At 35.7% G+C, this 20,141-nt stretch overlaps 1 protein-coding gene across 1 annotated transcript; it reads right to left on the bottom strand.

Moving 5' to 3' along the window:
• Positions 1-63: 63 nt before the first annotated feature.
• Positions 64-19,986, bottom strand: LOC123547442 (golgin subfamily A member 7-like). The gene is made up of 5 exons (XM_045334559.2): positions 19,864-19,986; positions 7,728-7,855; positions 4,955-5,107; positions 4,028-4,129; positions 64-3,372 (listed from the first exon to the last, which is right to left on the bottom strand). The coding sequence occupies exons 1-5, from the start codon at positions 19,865-19,867 to the stop codon at positions 3,331-3,333; spliced, it is 429 nt and encodes a 142-aa protein (XP_045190494.1). The 5' UTR covers positions 19,868-19,986; the 3' UTR covers positions 64-3,330.
• Positions 19,987-20,141: the final 155 nt, after the last annotated feature.

Genomic DNA, 20,141 nt, shown 5'->3' with positions numbered 1-20,141 from the left:
ATTTGTTTACAAGGTTGCCATACTTGAACATTTAATTCCGGTGAAAGCAGAAAAAAACCACTATTCTACTTTTAAGTTTATTTAGGTTTTAAATCACAGAAGCTCAAAAATAAAAATAGCTCAATATGTATACAAAATTATACAATATAAAGTAATGATAATTCATGAAGATTTAATGACCACATTTATATCTAAGGATTATTATTCAGAAAAACAACAGATGTTGTTTCTATTAGGTCACAAAAATGGGCTAAGTAAAGATATTGCAAAATTTAAGGTTGCAATACAAATGTAGTTTTCAAAACTTGGAAAAAAAATTGTAAAGGGCAGCTTAATATAGCTTTAATGTTGAGGATAAAATGCTAATTCATTTTTTATTTTACTTTTTATTTCATCAGTTAACAGTGCAGTTGACTGCCATTTAATTTGATCTAAAAATACAAGAATTTACACAAAATTAATTGAAGGCTAGACTGGTTTTTTATACGTCTTACTTTCTTTTAGAAAAAAAATATAGAGAGAAGATATTTGTTTGTTCCAGTTTAAGATTGAAATATCTTTCATGCCTTAACACTAGATGCAATATTTTCACAAGTGGCATTGCTACAAGTGAAAATGTAAAATATGGTGTTCATGAATTATTTTGATCTTATATGTAAAACAAACAAATTTTCTTTTTATTTCATGTTTTGACTACATTTTCCTATTCTGTAGTTTCTTATCATAAAATATATTTGATTATTTTTCACTGTGAAAATACCAGATATATTTCGCTCTAATATTCACTGAAGAATATTTTTTTTTCCATTGAATTTTTTTTAATAGCATTTACTGAATAAAAACTCAATATTTCTGAAACTTCTGTCTCATTTTGAAGAGAAACAATTTCTAGTTTAGTTTGAACATTACTCATAACTTCTAAACTTGCAAATGAATGATGATAAAGAAAATACACCAATGTCAGTGAAGAGTAACTTTCAAACTGAAGTTGCAACAGGACAAGATTTACATCAAAAAAGTAATTAATCCTGTCTTACATGTAACATGTCATGTATGGAACAATTTGATATGATTTCAAATTACATGATTAATGAAATGCAATGAAAAAGCCATGATATTACGTAAGACAACACAACTACAAAATTATTCGAAAAAGATTTCAAGAACAATAAATTCTATGTGTAATTCCATTCACATATCAAACTATAATTTCAAAACTTTGAGTAACTCTTAATCATATTTCATATTGAACGATAGGCAAAATGTAGGAAGAAAATGTTACACAGTTAAACCTTTACCCTGCTATATTTCTAAAATGGAATAGTCTATCATTCAGTTTGGGCAGAACCATTTATTATTCGAAGGTGTGTTCACTGAGAATTTACTGACTGAATAGCGAACAATGCAGACCAAGATCAGCCTGCACAAATGTTGGCTGATCTTGGGCTGCACTGGTCGCAAAGGCAAAAACACTTGCCGCCAGCAATCACAAATTCCATAACATGGATTTTAATTAATCTAGGACATGTTAAAGTATAAATACAAGTATACTGAATTTGCCATTATGTCTGAAATAATTACCTTAGAAAAACTCAGTTCATTTAATTGTAATAATTCAGACATATCACAAGGTCAAAATTACAATTTTGTCTACATTTGTTATTGGATTTTTCATATACTTTCAGGATATCTTATTTATAACAAAAATAACATATTCATAAAAGAAATAATGATGTTTAACCAAAGACGAAAAACAATTTCACAGTGGTGAATCAAAAGTTTATGAACATTTGCATGACAAATTGTGTTCACTTTTTTTTACATGATATATCATTTATTCAATGAAAGACAACTTCATGTATTTCTTTATAATGATAACATATATCATGATAACATATATCAACATATGAGAAGTAAAGTTACAATGTTGACCAAGCTAGTACTACAATAAATAATACATGTACATCAACTTCTGAGAAAACAATTTACAAACATTCAATAAAATTTGAAAACTTCACACAGCAGCCCTTTCCAGCAATAAAACCTTATTTTCCTCTTTAATTTGAGGAGAATTTTTTAAACTTTGCTAAGTGTAGGAAACTGCATGTTCTGAGGTAAACACAGATAAGTTTTAGACCAGTCTCAGAATGCAATGCTACCATTGGTTAATCTTAATATTAGGCTCAGAGCCAGCCAATCAGATGCTAGAGTTTTGAGACTGGTGTCCATAGATTCAGTTTTATGAATGTAAGCTTTCGACACACTGCCCTTGTTAAAGAACCACCAAATGTATGTAACAAGAGTAATATACAATTTTGACAAACAATAATGAAAGTATTAAAAGATGTATTCAACTACAGATAATGAACTAATCAGAAAGTGTGATAAATGAAATCTACATTTACATAAAAACACAGAAATGCCTTGTAGAAAACTATATCCATGAAAAATCTTAACAATCTATGTGAACAGAGAATAAAGCACCCCCACCCACCCTAATTTCTTTATATCTTGCACATTCATTTCTCCGAGTTCTTTTTCGCTATCCCTTCTTCAGTGAAGCCTACCAGTTATCATTCTCACCCATCAGAGATTTGCTACAGCCCCGTGATGAACCAACTTTTTTTTTTATTTGGTGACCCTGGGTTTTTGGTAATAATGCCTAGCAATGATTTCAGCCAGTTAGCATTTTATCATGATTTGCCTCTTCCTATTGAAAATTTCACTAATTTCCAATAACATATGAGGAAAGTCTTGTAAACAGTGAATTATGATGTCGTGAAAATGTTACAAATTGTTGGATGCACAGACAGAGGTAAACCTGCTATCAGTACCTTTAGAAAATTTCGTAAAGAAATTAACATGTTTTCATAACTTGCATAAATTTTGAATTCCAGAAATCGATACAGACCATTTTTCACAGGTGATTTTGACTGGCTAAGGCATTATATGAAAAATATGTCATGAAACAGTGTTTACTGGCTTCAATCTTCTCTGTATATACATAAAAACCTACAAATATCAATGAAATGTGCAACTGGTTCAACCACTAACCACAGTAAACCTCTGATATGTGAGAATAACTGGATATGGGCAAAGTTCTCTTAAATACGCATAAAACACTGAAAATGTTCAAGTCACTTTCCTCCTCTGTATATTTGACACTTCACTGCAACTTAAATGTGAAGTATGCAACTACATGTAAAAGTATACGCTTGAATGTGTCTTGCAGATATCTAAAAGGGTAAAATACAGAATAGTTGAACAAGAATATGATGGATGATAAACTGACAGAATTGGGTGTGTTGATTCCCTAACTTTATAGTGTCTTCATCTTCCGCCACTTGATTCACTCAGCACACAGATTTCAAGCTGATAAAACAGTTAAGGACATAATAAATTTTCCAACCAAAAACAATATTAGCCAAAGATTTACACTGCCCTGACCTTAAGCTCAACTCTTTTCAAGCCAGAATAAAATTGGAAAGGTAATGGTGCCTATAACAGGTGATATATAGAGATATATGATATGTGCACTGCATGTCAGACCGCAACAAAAAGGTGTGTGATGTTTCGACAATATCAATCTATTTCAGCTAGACTAAGTGGTAACAGAGACATCAGCTAAACAAATTGGTATGCAGCTCTAAATCTATATCTATTTTTCATTTATTCAAGGTAATTAAATAAGATTCAAATTAAAATTCTTCCGGGACCTGATCTGTCATGGAATAACAGCTTATTTATAGTACTACACCTAATGCTTAGACCTCCAAGCAGCACATATAAGTTTTTGCTTTGTGTTTTTACAGATTTTTTCTTTCTGGAACCTTCTTTAAACAAAAAAAAAAGTTCAAAGGATTATAGGCCAAATTGAGGTGTATGTATTTTTGGTATTTCAATTGCAGATGTGAGCCAACCTAGTGCTGTCCTTTAAATATTTATAATAGTATCAAAGATATGACAAAGTTATACGACATAACTGATTTTTTACTCAAAATATGTGGTAGTTTAATACTAAGGATACAACTCGAAGTCCCCGTTCTACTGGATCTATCAGCATCAAACCCCTTGGTACATAAACATTCTGATTCTGTTCATCAATGTAATGGCGGATTTTCTTCAACATCTGTAAAAAATATATATAAATTCTTAGACTTGTTTTTTTCATATTCATAATTACATGTAACACCACAAGTTCACAGTTACTCACCTAATAAGAGATGCAACAACACAAATGATCTTTTGTTGGGTTTAATGTTGCACCGACACAATTATAGCTCATATGGCGGCTTTCCAGTTTTGATGGTGGAGGAAGACCCCAGAATTTCCTTAATCCAGCTGGATGGCTTCCTCACATGAAGAGGTCAATGCTCCCTGGCCCCAGTAAGGGACAAGAGATTCATAGTCAGCCACTTTAACCACTTGGCTATAAAGGCCCCCACAAATCATTACCATTGTTTGTTTGTAAGCTTACTAGCAGTAGCCACCAGAAACTCGTCCAGAAGACTGTTAAGTACTCTAATTGAAGGATACAGCAAGAAACAGAAAGCTCCAATTCAAGAAGTTTCCCTGCTTCTCAGCATTCCAGGTGTAAAGCATCTCTACATTTCGGAAACAAGTTAGAACTGGTATAGAATCCAGGAATATTGGTTCAATTAAGTACTGCTGAAAAGTGGTGTTATACCTAAAAAGACAACTACTACTAGAAATACTTATTTACTACTGTAATCCAGTAAATCCTTTATACAAATGTAATATTATACAGTCGAACTTTGTTCTCTCAAACTTGAATAACTTGAGCACCACCTTTCCCTCGAACTCATCATTAAGTCCTAGTAAAATCCCTACGTAATGCATATTGTTTGATAGCTAGAAATGCCGATGATTCGAACAAATTTTGAAGGTCCCATCGAGTTCGAGTGGAACAAAGTTCAACTATTCATCAACAAACCTTCTCGTAGTGTGTATCAAAACAGATGTAAGAGAGGTAAGCTGTGAGACAGGCGAGACAGCTTTCACAGTACGTCTTGCCGCTGAGAGTCTCTGCCTCAAGGTACATACTGTTCAACTTGGTCACTGTCTCCTGGAATGTTGCTGCATCAACCTGAAACAATTTAGTTTAAAGTTTTACCATGCTAAATTTTTAAAATGCACTGGTCCATCAATCAACTTGAGCAGTACACTTATTATTCAAAGGGGTGCTCACTCAAAATTTGCTGACTGAAAAGCGAACAGTGCAGAGTGGCTCTCCATATACACTTAGTATAGTCTAGTTCAAACACATTTTTCAGCCAAAACACCAAAGATAAATAACAAGAGGACCATGATGATCCTGAATCGCTCACCTCTTCCCACTTGACCCAGTTTTGAGTATGACGTCATTATTTGACATAGTGACCTAGTTTTTAAGCTCATGTGACCCAGTTTTGAACTTGACCTAGATATTATCAAGATAAAAATTCTGACCAATTTTCATGAAGATCCATTGAAAAATATGGTCTCTACAGAGGTCACAAGGTTTTTCTATTATTTGACCTATTGACCTAGTTTTCGAAGGTACGTGACCCTGTTTTGAACTTTACCTAGATATCATCAAGATGAACATTCTCACTAATTTTCATGAAGATCTCATGAAAAATATGGCCTCTAGAGAGGTCACAAGGTTTTTCTATTTTTATACCTACTGGCCTAGTTTTTGACCGCATGTGACCCAGTTTCGAAACTGACCTAGATATCATCAAGGTGAACATTCAGATCAATTTTCATGAAGATCCATTGAAAAATATGGCCTCTAGAGAGGTCAAACGATTTTGATAATTTTAGACCTACTGACCTAGTTTTTGACCGCAGTTGACCCAGTTTCAAACTTGACCTAGATATCATCAAGATGAACATCAGACCAACTTTCATACAGATCCCATGAAAAGTATGGCCTCAGAGAGGTCACAAGGTTTTCTTATTATTTGACCTACTGACCTAGTTTTTTAAGGCACGTGACCCAGTTTCAAACTTGACCTAGATATCATCAAGGTGAACATTCTGACCAATTTTAATGGAGATCCATTCTCAAGTATGGCCTCTAGAGAGGTCACAAGGTTTTTCTATTTTTAGACCTGCTGACCTAGTTTTTGTCCGCACATGACCCTGTTTCGAACTTGACCTAGATATCATCAAGATGAACATTCAGACCAATTTTCATACAGATCCCATGAAAAATATAGCCTTTAGAGAGGTCACAAGGTTTTTCTATTATTTGACCTACTGACCTAGTTTTTGATGGCACATGATCCACTTTCGAACTTGACCTAGATATCATCAAGATAAACATTCAGACCAACTTTCATACAGATCCCATGAAAAATATGGCCTCTAGAGAGGTCACAAGGTTTTTCGATTATTTGACCTACTGACCTAGTTTTTGAAGGCACGTGACCCTTTTTCAAACATGACCTAGATATCATCAAGGCGAACATTCTGACCAATTTTTATGAAGATCTCATGAAATATATGGCCTCTAGAGAGGTCACAAGGTTTTTTCTATTTTTAGACCTACTGACCTAGTTTTTCACCGCACGTGACTCAGTTTCCAACTTCACCTAGATATCATCAAGATGAACATTCAGACCAACTTTCATACAGATCCCATGAAAAATATGGCCTTTCGAGAGGTAACAAGGTTTTTCTATTATTTGACGTACTGACCTAGTTTTTGATGGCACGTGACCCAGTTTCGAACTTGACCTAGCTATCATCAAGGTGAACATTCTGACCAATTTTCATGAAGATCTTGTGAAATATATGGCCTCTAGAGAGGTCACAAGGTTTTTCTATTTTTAGACCTACTGACCTAGTTTTTGAAGGCACGTGACCCAGTTTCGAACTTGATCTAGATATCATCAAGGTGAACACTCTGACCAATTTTCATGAAGATCTTGTGAAATATATGGCCTCTAGAGAGGTCACAAGGTTTTTCTATTTTTAGACCTACTGACCTAGTTTTTGATGGCACGTGACCCAGTTTCGAACTTGACCTAGATATCATCAAGATCTACATTCTGACCAACTTTCATAAAGATCCAATGAAAAATGTGACCTCTAGAGTGGTCACAAGCAAAAGTTTACGGACGGACGCACGCACGGACGACGGACACCGCGCGATCACAAAAGCTCACCTTGTCACAGGTGAGCTAAAAAAGATTTCCTTCAGAAAATAAATTCATAACTTGACTTCAGTATTACTTTGCTAGCCCTTAAGTTTAACTGAGATTACTATATTATAAGGGCAAATGTGTTAATTTAGATTTCTACCTGTCATATTTTCTTCTTTAAGGGTCATTTTGATGTACCGATATATTTGTCAGCTGATGTATCAATACAGACTTTTTACTCAATGACAGCCCTAATGCTAGGCTTATATGGCCAGTTCTATTTCTCGCTTTGAAAAGGAATAGAGACCGCAGTCAAATTCTGTCTTCACTGGAATTTAAACATGCTATCTCCAGATCTGGAGTCCAAACATTAAATTTTAGTTTTCAAGATATATGCTTCCAGAAAAGAATGATGGCAGGGTTGACCCAAAAATGTATGGCACTCTAACTTAGCTCCAATATACATGTACTTTGCAACATGGGCTGTAATAAGAACTTTAATCATCAAACTGTTATAATGCTAAAAGATCATTATTCGTTTGTTTGTTTTGGGTTTGACCCCGTTTTTCAACATACCTTTCCTTCCAAGTCCTGTGGAAATTTGGTTTGGAAGCTTAGAGTTGTCCCATTTGAATAGTCCCGCTGAACAAATACCTTTGGACAATGACTCACGGGTATCCGTGACAAATCATCCATCTTTTGACCTGAAACAACACATCCATGTATATGTTTGCGTGTATTTCATGTTTAATCAAGTGTTTCAATATGGTGGCTGATTTAGAACACTATTTTTGGCATACTTTATATTGTAGTTAAAAGACCATATATATATATATAAGCATCATGTTCATTGTTTAAGATATTAAATAGGTATCAATTACTTATTAGATATTAAAACAACACTGCAATAAATGATAATATAAATATTACATATCATTTTTATTAGAGTTAAATTAATAAATTTATCAACTGCAGAACAAACTAGTTCTATAAATAAACGTCGGACTTCAATATTTTACGATTTTGACATTTCATATAGTCCGACGTTTTATCGAAAGTATGAATTTCCCGGTAGAGCTTTCCGCAAAAGTTCTTGCGGAAGGTTTTACAAGTTCACGGTAGAAGTGACTTGAAAGCGATAGCTAAATACCAACAACGGACAAAGAAACCTAATTTACACATCCATTGAACATACTGTCTTACTGAAGTTATTGAAGATCAGTACGCACTTTGAAAATGAAATTTACATCCATTCACTTCCACAACACAACACGAACTGTCAAATCTTCTTTATTATAAAGATTAATTTTAGACGAAAAAATATTCTCACGGTCGGATTTGAAAAAAAATGCGGCCCGTTACTAACGTATTGTCTATGTAGTATGCATATGTTTATAGTCGATGGGTGTAATCAGCATTTATTGGTTGTAATTTTATTAAAAGTTACTTAAATTAATTGTAAAGTCCTATCAAAACAGTTTAAAAGGCTAGTCCACATGCTTTCGGCGGTACCCATGCGTTAAATAATGGCCGCAGATTTTTACAAGTGTAGTAGGCTAAACGTATTTGTTTTCGTCTAAGCATGTATAATTGATTCTATATATTTATTCGGTGTTGTATTGTTCGTGAAACGGTGATATTTCAATAAATTACGCTAGAAGTTTCTGTGAAATGCGCCGGGGAAGTGATTGGTGGTGCAGTTTTAGTTACGGTAAACCAATGTTTCACGTGTTTGAGAGTTTTCCTACATTACACTTCAATAAAATAAAGTCGTAATCTGTGCTATGCAAATGGCTGACATTCGATTAAACTTGACACAGGGACATGTTGAACGTCCAAATATTAAAAGGCGCCCTGTGCAAGTTTAATGTTATTGAACTACAGAACAAAAAGCAAATTCGATGAATTGGTATCCCCCACCGAAAGGGTTTGTGGTGAGGAATGGCAAAAAAATATATCCGGCAAAAAGTTAAGGATGTTAATAAGAAGCAAATAATTTCATTAGTCAAAATCAATTTAACAGAAAACAAATGTTTAATTAAAGAGTACATAATAAATGTATGATACTTTGATCCTGACTAAAGAATTTATTTTGAATGGGATATGCTTACTGTAATAAGCTTAGCTTTTAAAATTAAATGCAGTTAATTGAAATGTGAGCTAGAAGTTTAACTGGAACAAAATATTGTCTTTGAGTGGTTTGGCACCAGGTGTTGCTGTTTAACATGTACATTTAAACTTAAAAGAACAGATGTCCTTAAGAGAACATAGGTAAGATATCTTGAACATGGCTGACAGCAAGGTTTGTGCAGTCACAACTTAACATGTTGAAGGTTTGAACATTTAAAAAAAAAAAAAAAGGAATGGAAATACATGTATACATATATTTTTTTAGGGGGTGGGGTGCGGGGGAACGGGAGAGGAAACAAACTTTCACATGCTGATTATAAATATTGATGGAAAATTAAAAATTAACGAAAAAAAAAAGAGGTGAAGTTGGGGAGGTGGGGGGCAGAGGATGCATGATCAGTGGTGGGCATGATTGGGTGGAGGAGTGAGGTGGGGGAATGGTACAACTTGCATGTTGATAAATGATCATGGAAGGTTTGAAAAAAATCTAAAATAAGAAATGAAAAAAAAAATTTTTTTTTTTTTTTTGGCGGGGCGGGGGGGGGGGGGGGGGGGGGGGGGGGGGGGGGGGGGGGGGGGATAGGGTGTGACCAAGGCAAGTGGGTGACCAGGTGTGGGTGCACAACTTCACATGTTTATAATAAATGTTCACAGAAAAAAAATGACAGAAATTTAATGAAATTCTGCCAAATGGTAAGTTTGTTATGTACAAATATGTGGATTTTTAGACAATTAAAGGGCAATAACTCTGAAGTTACAAAAGAAATCCGTACGAAATTGTGTGTGCACAACCACATTATAGTGCTCTAAATTCTGTTAAAATTTCATAGTTCAAGGTCAAATATATCAAAAGTTATGATGCAGAAATTGCCATATCTATAGATCTATAGCAACCTATATAGTTAACACTAGAAACTTCTAAGAGCCATAACTCTGGTGTTACTTGGGCAATCTGTCTGAAACTTGATGGGCCCTATAACCTCATAGTGGTGACCATGTATATGAAGTTTGTTTGAAAAAAATCTAAAATAAGAAATGAATTTTTTTTTCGGGGAGGGGGGGGGGGGGGGGGGTGATCAAGGTAAGGGGGTGACCAGGTGTGGGTACACAACTTCACATGTTTACAATAAATGTTCATGGAAAAGAATGAAAGAAATTCAATGAAATTCTACCAAATGGTAAGTTTGTTATGTACAAATATGTGGATTTTTATACAATTAAAGGGCAATAACTCTTAATTTACAAATAAATCCGAAAGAAATTGTGTGTACTCAACCACATTATGGTGATCTAAATTCTGTTTAAGTTTCATAGTTCTAGGTCAAATATATCAAAAGTTATGATGCAGAAATTGCCATATTTATAGTACCCTATATAGTTAACACTAGAAACTTCTAAGGGCCAAAACTCTGGTGTTACTTGGGCAATCTGACTGAAACTTGACGGGTCACAAGAACTCATAGTGGTGAACATGTACATGAAGTTTTAAATAAATATTCCCAACCATTTCCTAGATATGGCTCTGGACGGACAGACAGACGGAAGGACAAAACCAAAACTATATACATGTATATCCCTCCGACGAAAGTAGAGGGATAATAAATCAAAAGAATGTGCAGAAAACATATACCTGCATACCATTATTAGTTATTTATTATACCTTAAATGTTGTGTTTCTTACTTTTCAAATTATTTTGTAATTCAATAAATCCTACATAAAATAGAACAAGAGGGCCATGAAGGCCCTGTATCGCTCACCTGACCTATTGACCTAAAGATCATCAAGATCAACATTCTGACCAAGTTTCATTAAGATATGGTCATAAATGTAGCCTCTAAAGTGTTAACTAGCTTTTCCTTTGATTTGACCCGGTGACCTAGTTTTTGCCCCCACATGACCCAGATTCGAACTTGACCTAAAGATCATCAAGATTAACATTCTGATTAAGTTTCATGAAGATACAGTCATAAATCTGGCCTCTAGAGTCTTAACAAGCTTTTCCTTTGATTTGACCTAGTGACCTAGTTTTTTAACACACCTGACCCAGATTTAAACTTGACCTATAGATCATCAAGATTAACATTCTGACCAAGTTTCATTAAGATATGGTCATAAATGTGGCCTCTAAAGTGTTAACTAACTATTCCTTTTATTTGACCCCCGTGACCTAGTTTTTGACCCGACATGACCCAGATTCGAACTTGACCTAAAGACCATCAAGTTTAACATTCTGACTAAGTTTCATGAAGATATAGTCAAAAATGTGGCCTCTAGAGTGTTAACACGCTTTTCCTTTGATATGACCTAGTGACCTAGTTTTTGACTCCATCTGACCCAGATTTAAACTTGACCTAAAGATTATCAAGATTAACATTCTGACCAAGTTTCATTAAGATATGGTCATAAACGTGGCCTCTACAGTGTTAATTAGCTTTTCCTTTGATTTGACCCGGTGACCTAGTTTTTGACCCGACATGACCCAGATTCAAAATTGCCTAAAGATCATCAAGTTTAACATTCTGACTAAGTTTCATGAAGATATAGTCATAAATATGGCCTCTAGAGTGTTAACAAGCTTTTCCTTTGATATGACCTAGTGACCTAGTTTTTGCCCCCACCTAACCCAGATTTGAACTTGAGCTATAGATCATCAAGATTTGACCAAAGTTTCATTAAGGTATGGTCATAAATGTGGCCTCTAGTGTAAACTAGCTTTTCATTTGATTTGGCTTGGTGACCTAGTTTTTTTAGCCTACATGACCCAGATTCAAACTGGACCTTAAGATCATCAATATTAACAATCTGACCAAGTTTCATGAAGATACAGTCATAAATGCGGCTTCAACAGTGTTAACAAGCTTTTCCTTTGATTTGACCTGGTGACCTAGTTTATGATCCCAGATAACCAAATATCGAAATCGTCCAAGATTTTATTAAGGGTAACATTCTGACCAAGTTTCATTAAGATTGGGCCAAAAATGTGACCTCTAGAGTGTTAACAAGCTTTTTCTTTGATTTGACCTGGTGACCTAGTTTTTGACCCCAGATGACCCAATATCGAACTCGTCCAAGATTTTATTGAGGGTAACATCCTGACCAAGTTTCATTAAGATTGGGCCAAAATTGTGACCTCTAGAGTGTTAACAAGCTTTTCCTTTGATTTGACCTGATGACCTAGTTTTTGACCCCAGATGACTTAATATCGAACTCATCCAAGATTTTATTGAGGGTAACATTCTGACCAAGTTTCATTAAGATTGGGCCAAAAATGTGACCTCTAGAGTGTTAACAAGCTTTTGCTTTGATTTGGCCTGATGACCTAGTTTTTGATCCCAGATGACCCAATATCGAACTCGTCCAAGATTTTATTGAGGGTAACATTCTGACCAAGTTTCATTAAGATTGGGTCAAAAATGTGACCTCTAGAGTGTTAACAGTCAAATTGTTGACGACGGACGGACGGACGGACGACGACGGACGCCGGACACAGGGTGACCACTAAAGCTCACCTTTGAGCACTTCGTGCTCAGGTGAGCTAAAAATTTGTTTTTCTACATGATGAGTACATCTACATCGATACAACCAACAATCGATTTCCGATTATAACTGGTCGGCGCTGTCAGAGAAACAGTTGTTAAAGAAATTTAGTATGTTACAGTATTAAAAGTAAAAGATAAAAGGCCACTATGCTACAGTAAAAATAGGACAGAATGAAAGAATTACATAGTGACCACCGCCAGCCTCTCTGTAAAGATACTGAGGCTGGGGCTAGCTTTGACTGATGTGGGGAGGGAGTTCCAGAGAAAGATGGTTCTAGGGAAGTAAGAGTTAGCAAAGTATTGGGTGTTGGAATAAGGGATCAAGTAGTTCACATTTCTAATGGGGGTCAGGTAACCTTGGTCAATTGCAACAGTCTGGGTCCGTAATTTGTAAAACAAAAGTAATGAACAGTTTAACCTACGATACTGGAGAGTTTTCCATTCTAGGGATTTCAACATTTCAGTTACACTGCTTGTGTAGTTGTAGTCATTCATAACATACCTAGCTGCTGACCTTTGGACTCATTCAAGTTTATGGGTGAGAGATTTCTGCCAGGGATGCCACACACTTGAACAGTATTCTAGCTGGGGGCAGACGTAGGTGGTATATGTGGCTTGTTTAACCTTTATGTTACCTGTCTTGACATTTCTCTGGATAAATCGAAGGGAAGAGGTTGCCTTAGAAGTTATGTTCTCAATATGTTGTGACCAGTTTAAATCATTAGATAGTTATTCCTAGGTACTTAGCTGATGAGGTGGACTTTAACTCTGTGTTATGTAACCTGTAGGGATAAATAATGGGAAAAATTTCTCTTCCTGATTACTCTAAGGACTTCACATTTGTCAGGGTTAAATTCCATTTGCCAGACTCTTTCCCATGTTTCTAATTTATGGAGATCTTCTATATAGGCATTGTAATCGCATGCTGTCATAGGTTGTTAACTTACCAAAAGGTGCATGCTAAATCTGTCAAAAAATTGGTACTAAGGGGATTTTGGGGAACTGATAAGCTGGAAAACAACTTCAGAAAAGCCTAACTAAATTTTACATACCTTCATAATATATAAAGTATGTTTAATTGTATGGCCTATAGATAAGTAACAAAAATAATCAGCATGACTTCCAGGCATGATTGTCATGCGGATAATGAAATAACCGGCACAACCATCATGCGAGAAAATTATCATTTTTTGGGGAGATAATCAGTATTGAAGTTAACATTGATGCCAATGAGAAATATATAATTTCTTTGATTATGAGAATCTGAACTTGAGCTTCGAGAAAATTTTGTGGTAGAAAGCTGCATTATATGATTCTGATACAAATATCAAAAAGAAATCTAAAATTCCCTGTAGGGAAAAGGAGAAAATCATTTTTTTCTAGTTTTCAGGGCAGATAACTCATGAAAAGCCAAAATTATCAGAGGAGGTAATCTAAAGGAAATTTTTGAGAACTTCTGTCACTATGTAACTTGTCAATATGCACCTTATTTCTATTGTTTGACATTTTTAACGCTTAAATTATCAAGTTGTATGTACATTTTTGGTGAAATTGAGGCCTATTACACAATCTTATCCTTAAAACAAAACTAGAACTGTCACAGGAGTGACTCATACCCCCACCATACGTTCTTGTCACAGAAGAATGGCAACCATAAGAAATCTTAAAATACTTTGGAGTACTTCATCCTGGGCTTCCACATATAAGTAATACTAGTATAATACTAGTATAGTAATACTAGTAAATATATTAAATCTCTAATATTAGAGATACACTAAAAGTGAATACAAAAAAGTGTCTTACCGACCCATGTTACCACAGAAAAATGTTTTTACTTTTTACATAGGACTTATAATAAAAAAGTTAGAAAAATACCTAAAATATTGAAAATCTAAAAATAGGATTTCTAAAAACAGACTTATTCCTGGAATTTAAGGGGAAGAAACTCAGTACAAAAGTTAAAAAAAGGTTACTTCCCTTTGGCTCTAAGCCAATCAGAATGAGATATAGTGAAAATACATCAAAATTAACCTTAAATTCTAGGTAAAAGGGGACACAATTTAAGAAAAATTAGTGTCAGAGTTATGCACCTTGTGTCACATGATGTGGGTGATGAGGTTGAACATCTATTTTAAGTCTGAATCAAATCCATTCAGTAGTAACTGAGATACAGTGAAAATACATCAAAATTAACCTTAAATTCTAAGTAAAAAGGGGCATTATTCATCAAAAATTGGTGTCAGAGTTATGCACCTTGTGTCACATGATGTGGGTGATGAGGTGGAACATCTATTTTAAGTTTGAATCAAATCCATTTTGTAATAATTGAGATATAGTGAAAATACATCAAAATCAACCTTAAATTTAAAGTAAAAGGGGACATAATTCATAAAAAATTTATGTCAGAGTTAAGCACCTTATGTCACATCATCTGGGTGATGAGGTGGAACAACTATTTTAAGTTTTAATCAAATCCATTTAGTAATAACTGAGATACAGTGAAAATACAACAAAAGTAACCTTAAATTCTAAGTAAAAGGGGACATAATTCATTAAAAAAATGGTGTTAGAGTTATGCACCTTGTGTCACATGATGTGGGTGATGAGGTGGAACATCTATTTTAAGTTTGAATCAAATCTATTCAGTAGTAACTGAGATATAGTGAAAATACCTCAAAATCAACCTTAAATTCTAAGTAAAAAGGGGCATAATTCATTAAAAAAAATGGTGTCAGAGTTATGCACCTTGTGTCACATGATGTGGGTGATGAGGTGGAACATCTATTTTAAGTTTGAATCAAATCCATTTAGTAATAACTGAGATATAGTGAAAATACAACAAAATTAACCTTAAATTCTAAGTAAAAGGGGACATAATTCATGAAAATTTGGTGTCAAGACTTATGCACCTTGTGTCACATGATGTGGGTGATAAGGTGGAACATGTATTTTAAGTTTGAATCAAATCCATTTGGTAATAACTGAGATAATAGATTTCGGGACGGGACGGGACGCGACGCGACAAAACTGACTCCTATATACCCCCCTCAAACATGTTTGGTGGTGGTATAATAAAACAAACAGTTAAATAAAACAAAAGGACAAAACAAAGAGCATCAATGTACATTAAATGATGCGGCTCTACTGAACATATCGGCGTTTTATTTGTTTTGTTTTATTCATTTTTATGATCCTTTCGTGTGCCTTTTTAAAATGATAATTGTAACTGATCATCACTTTCGCACCACTATGTGCGTGTTTAATTAATTAATTACTAAATATTTTCTCCGCTAATTTGTTTATTAGTATATTGACTGGTTCTAATTGTTTGTTTGAACATATGACCTCTTTATTCTAAGGCAGCGTATACTAAATATGAAAGATAATTACATATCAAAAGACCTAATTCTAAAGGATCGCCGACAATTGACATTATCTATCAAAAATGATTTTCAATATGTAACAAACTACAAAAATTCATATAAAACTTTATTTAAAGAACTTATAAACACACTGATGATGATGACACTCTGATCACTAGTTGATAGCATAACAAAATATCGGCCGATATGATATGAGTGCGTAAACACGGCAAAATAAACAGGTAAATCACAAATAGTAAATAATAAATCACAAGAGCCGGCTACGTAGACCTTTAGGCTAGGTAGCCAGAACCGGCTAGGTAGACTAAACGTCTAGGTAGCCAGGACCGGCTACCTAGCCACTGCCTAATTTTATAGCTCTTTGCCTAACATGACCAAGTCTGTACCTTGACATTCACCCCAACAAATTGGAAATTCATTTTCGAAAGTACATAATATTGCAAGCTTAGTAAGACTGACCAGCAAGCATGTCAGGGTCCCCTGTTGGGCACCAAATGTCACAGCAAAGAGCTATAAAAATAAATAGATCGGCAACTTGAAAGGCATTTAGAGCAAATCTCGCCAACATCCCGTGATAACTGAATGAGATCTCGTTTACCGGAAGTGTCGCTTTCTCCATGCGCCATTTTGTATGAGAAAGTAATTATTCATCGGTAAATCAATTATCAACGTATGACCACGCTTCTTTTAATGGCATAGACTCTGGAGAAGTACCATCAGATTGGAAGGATGCGAACGTTGTTCCCATCTTTAAGAAGGGCGACCGCTCGAAACCAGAAAACTATCGCCCAGTTTCACTGACAGCTGTGGCTTCCAAGATGATGGAACACATTGTGGTTTCTCAGATTATGAGCCACCTTGATGACCAGAACATCCTCCATGAGAACCAGCATGGATTCAGAGCCAGGCGATCATGCGAGTCTCAACTGATTATGACAACCGACGATATAGTCAAACACCTCGACAATAAACATCAAGTCGACATGGCCATTCTAGATTTCTCAAAAGCGTTTGACAAGGTCACACACTCACACCTATCAGAGAAGCTTTGATACTATGGCATCCAGGGTAGCACATGGAGGTGGATAGACTCATTCCTAGCTGACCGCTTCCAGCAGGTTGTGGTGGACAATGCCTCATCAGACAGGACACGTGTAACATCTGGTGTTCCTCAAGGATCGGTACTCGGCCCAACTCTGTTTCTTCTTTATATTAATGACATCGCTAACAACATTTCATCAACTATTAGACTTTTTGCAGATGATTGCGTAATATATAGACCCATACGGAGTACCGAAGACAAACTTCTTCTACAAAAGGACCTCGATCGTCTTGTGCAGTGGGGAGATACATGGTGCATGGAGTTTAACAACAAGAAGTGTGCGATCATGCAATTCACTGCAACATACAGGAAGAGCCATTATAACTATCATATGAAGGTCAACAACTTGAATCAGTTCAACACCATCCGTATTTAGGCGTGGAGCTAAGCGACAACATGAAATTCAACTTACACATTAACAACATCTCCAAAAAGGCATCTAGCGTACTAGGATTTTTGAAACGTAACCTGAAACACTGTCCACAGAAGATAAAAGAACGAGCATATCTCAACCTAGTCCGCCCGAAACTTGAAAATGCATCATCAGTCTGGAATCCACAACAGAACACATAGATCAAACAACTAGAACAGGTCCAACGTAATGCTGCTCGCTTTGTATGTAACAAGCCGTATAACCCTAACAAACCAGACAGTGTCTCTGCTATGATCACCAACCTAAACTGGACTCCATTATACCAACGCAGAATTAACGCCGATCTCATCCTACTGTATAAGATGGTCAACGGCCTAGTAGCCATTCCAGTGATTTACCACCCAATGCTAGCACTGATGAGAAGTACACGACACAGCCATACAGTCAAGTTCATACCATTCCAGTGCCGCCTCAATATCTACCAGCATTCCTTCTTCCCCAGAACAGTTACTCATTGGAACAGACTACCAGAGTCAACCGCTACAGCTCCCAGCTTGGAGGCATTCAAATCAGCCATCCAGCAGGTGCCAGCAGCAACAGTATTCTGAGAAGTGAGGGATGTGTGTACAGTGTTTTATACATGTTTGACTTTTAAATATGGACATTTTTAAAGTTTTTACCGTGACAAATTCACACTACACGCATGTACAGTTTCACCCCTCGTTAGTAAATGTCTGCTTGCGGATTTTGACGAGTAACCATGTTGGTCAATGGAATTCAATCCAGACAAGTGTGAGGTGCTGAGAATTACTCGCAAACGAAACCCTGTCATGTTTCCTTACACCCTGCATGACAAGGAACTGAAATCTACCGATACCGCTAAATACTTAGGTGTTACACTAACTAAAGACTTAAACTGGTCTGAACATATTAATACTATTTCCTCTAAAGCAAACAACTCTCTCAAATTTATCAAAAGAAATGTTCAGACAACAAACAAAAAGGTCAAAGAGAAAGCCTATAACACCTATGTCCGTCCACAACTTGAGTATTGCTCATCCATCTGGCACCCCTGGCAAAAATCCCTCTCATACAAAGTCGAAAAAGTGCAAGATCAGCTGCACGGTTTTATCTTTAACGACTATAACTATACAAGCAGTGTAACCCAGATGAAATTTAACACCCTAAACTGGCAAACTTTAGAACAACGGCGCATACAATCTTCTCTCATCTATTTTTACAAAATCCGAACAAATCATGTATGCATCGACCATAACCATCTAACTCCGACCAGAAACCTGAACTACCTAATTCCACAGTCCCGTACTCAATACCACATGAATTCCTTCTTCCCCCGTACAATCAGACTATGGAATGGCCTTCCCCAATATGTACAGTCCAGCCCCAGCCTCAACATATTTGCTGAGCGGCTGGCCACTGTACATCTGCAGTAACTTCCTTCACTATGTTTTTTAACTTAGCACCTGTAGTAATTTTTATTCTTTGCACCTAATGAGTTTTCTCATTTTTAACACTGCCCAGACAAGCGCCTTCCAGTCATAATCGTTAATGATTGTTGGAAGTATCATGTAGATGTAGATGTAGATGAAGAAAAACGTGTACTTTGTGTCTTAAGACTATTTCACATTAAACTAATGTTGTTTTAGAAGCTTCTTCTTCTTCTTTTTGGTGTTCACCTAGTTTTAGAAGCTAACGTGTGTTTTAAATGTAGTTTTAAAGGTACAAATTGTAACTCCATGCTCGCCGATGTTTGTTTTTACTAAGATAACCCCGATTCACGCTCTGACATGAGATCACGCGAGATTACAGCCAGTTGCCATTCTGTGTATTTTATACTTCTTTGGTCACAGGTAAAAATGTGCAGTCAGTCTAGAGCTCAAGCCCGGGACCCCTCACTGAAGTCAGATTACAAATATCAATAATAATAACAGGTTCTGACATTTATTTCCCATTTCAGTCATATCATACACTCTCTTTCATTTGACTCTCGTTGTAGAACTCGATGTGGTAAATTTGGGTCAAAGGTGTGAGTCAAATAAATGAAAAATACGGTCAAATCGAAATAGCTATCAATGGATCTGTTGATAATTGATACAAAACCGTTGATATGTATTTATAAAACCGATGAGAATATTAGCAGCGATAAAATACTCAGTTTCTTACCCATTTGACAGTGTTTATCAATTGTTTTTATTCATTACAAAATTGCATTCACATCCGGGCTGTTGAAAATGTTAATTGGTTGTTAACTAAATTTTTATTGGCCAATTTCTACGACTCTTTATATTGCAGGCATTGATTGGATACTTTCCACAGGACTTACTTGATTGCAAGTTCGGTGTATTATTGACAGACAAATGTGCCGAACACACGTCCAGAGCCACTGAAAAGGTAAACATGTGCCGAACACACGCACAGAGTCACGTGACAGCTCGATTGGC

This window comes from Mercenaria mercenaria, chromosome 9, assembly GCF_021730395.1.
Source record: "Mercenaria mercenaria strain notata chromosome 9, MADL_Memer_1, whole genome shotgun sequence".
In the NCBI taxonomy this organism is placed as follows: Eukaryota; Metazoa; Mollusca; class Bivalvia; order Venerida; family Veneridae; genus Mercenaria; species Mercenaria mercenaria.
This window is presented reverse-complemented; position numbering and strand designations above follow the sequence as displayed.

Coding starts and splice junctions, on each gene's coding strand:
- LOC123547442 (XM_045334559.2), bottom strand. Junction 4,130..4,954: donor TTGATACACACTACGAGAAG/GTTTGTTGATGA, acceptor TATTTTTTACAG/ATGTTGAAGAAAATCCGCCA. Junction 3,373..4,027: donor TAGAACGGGGACTTCGAGTT/GTATCCTTAGTA, acceptor CTGTTTTATCAG/CTTGAAATCTGTGTGCTGAG.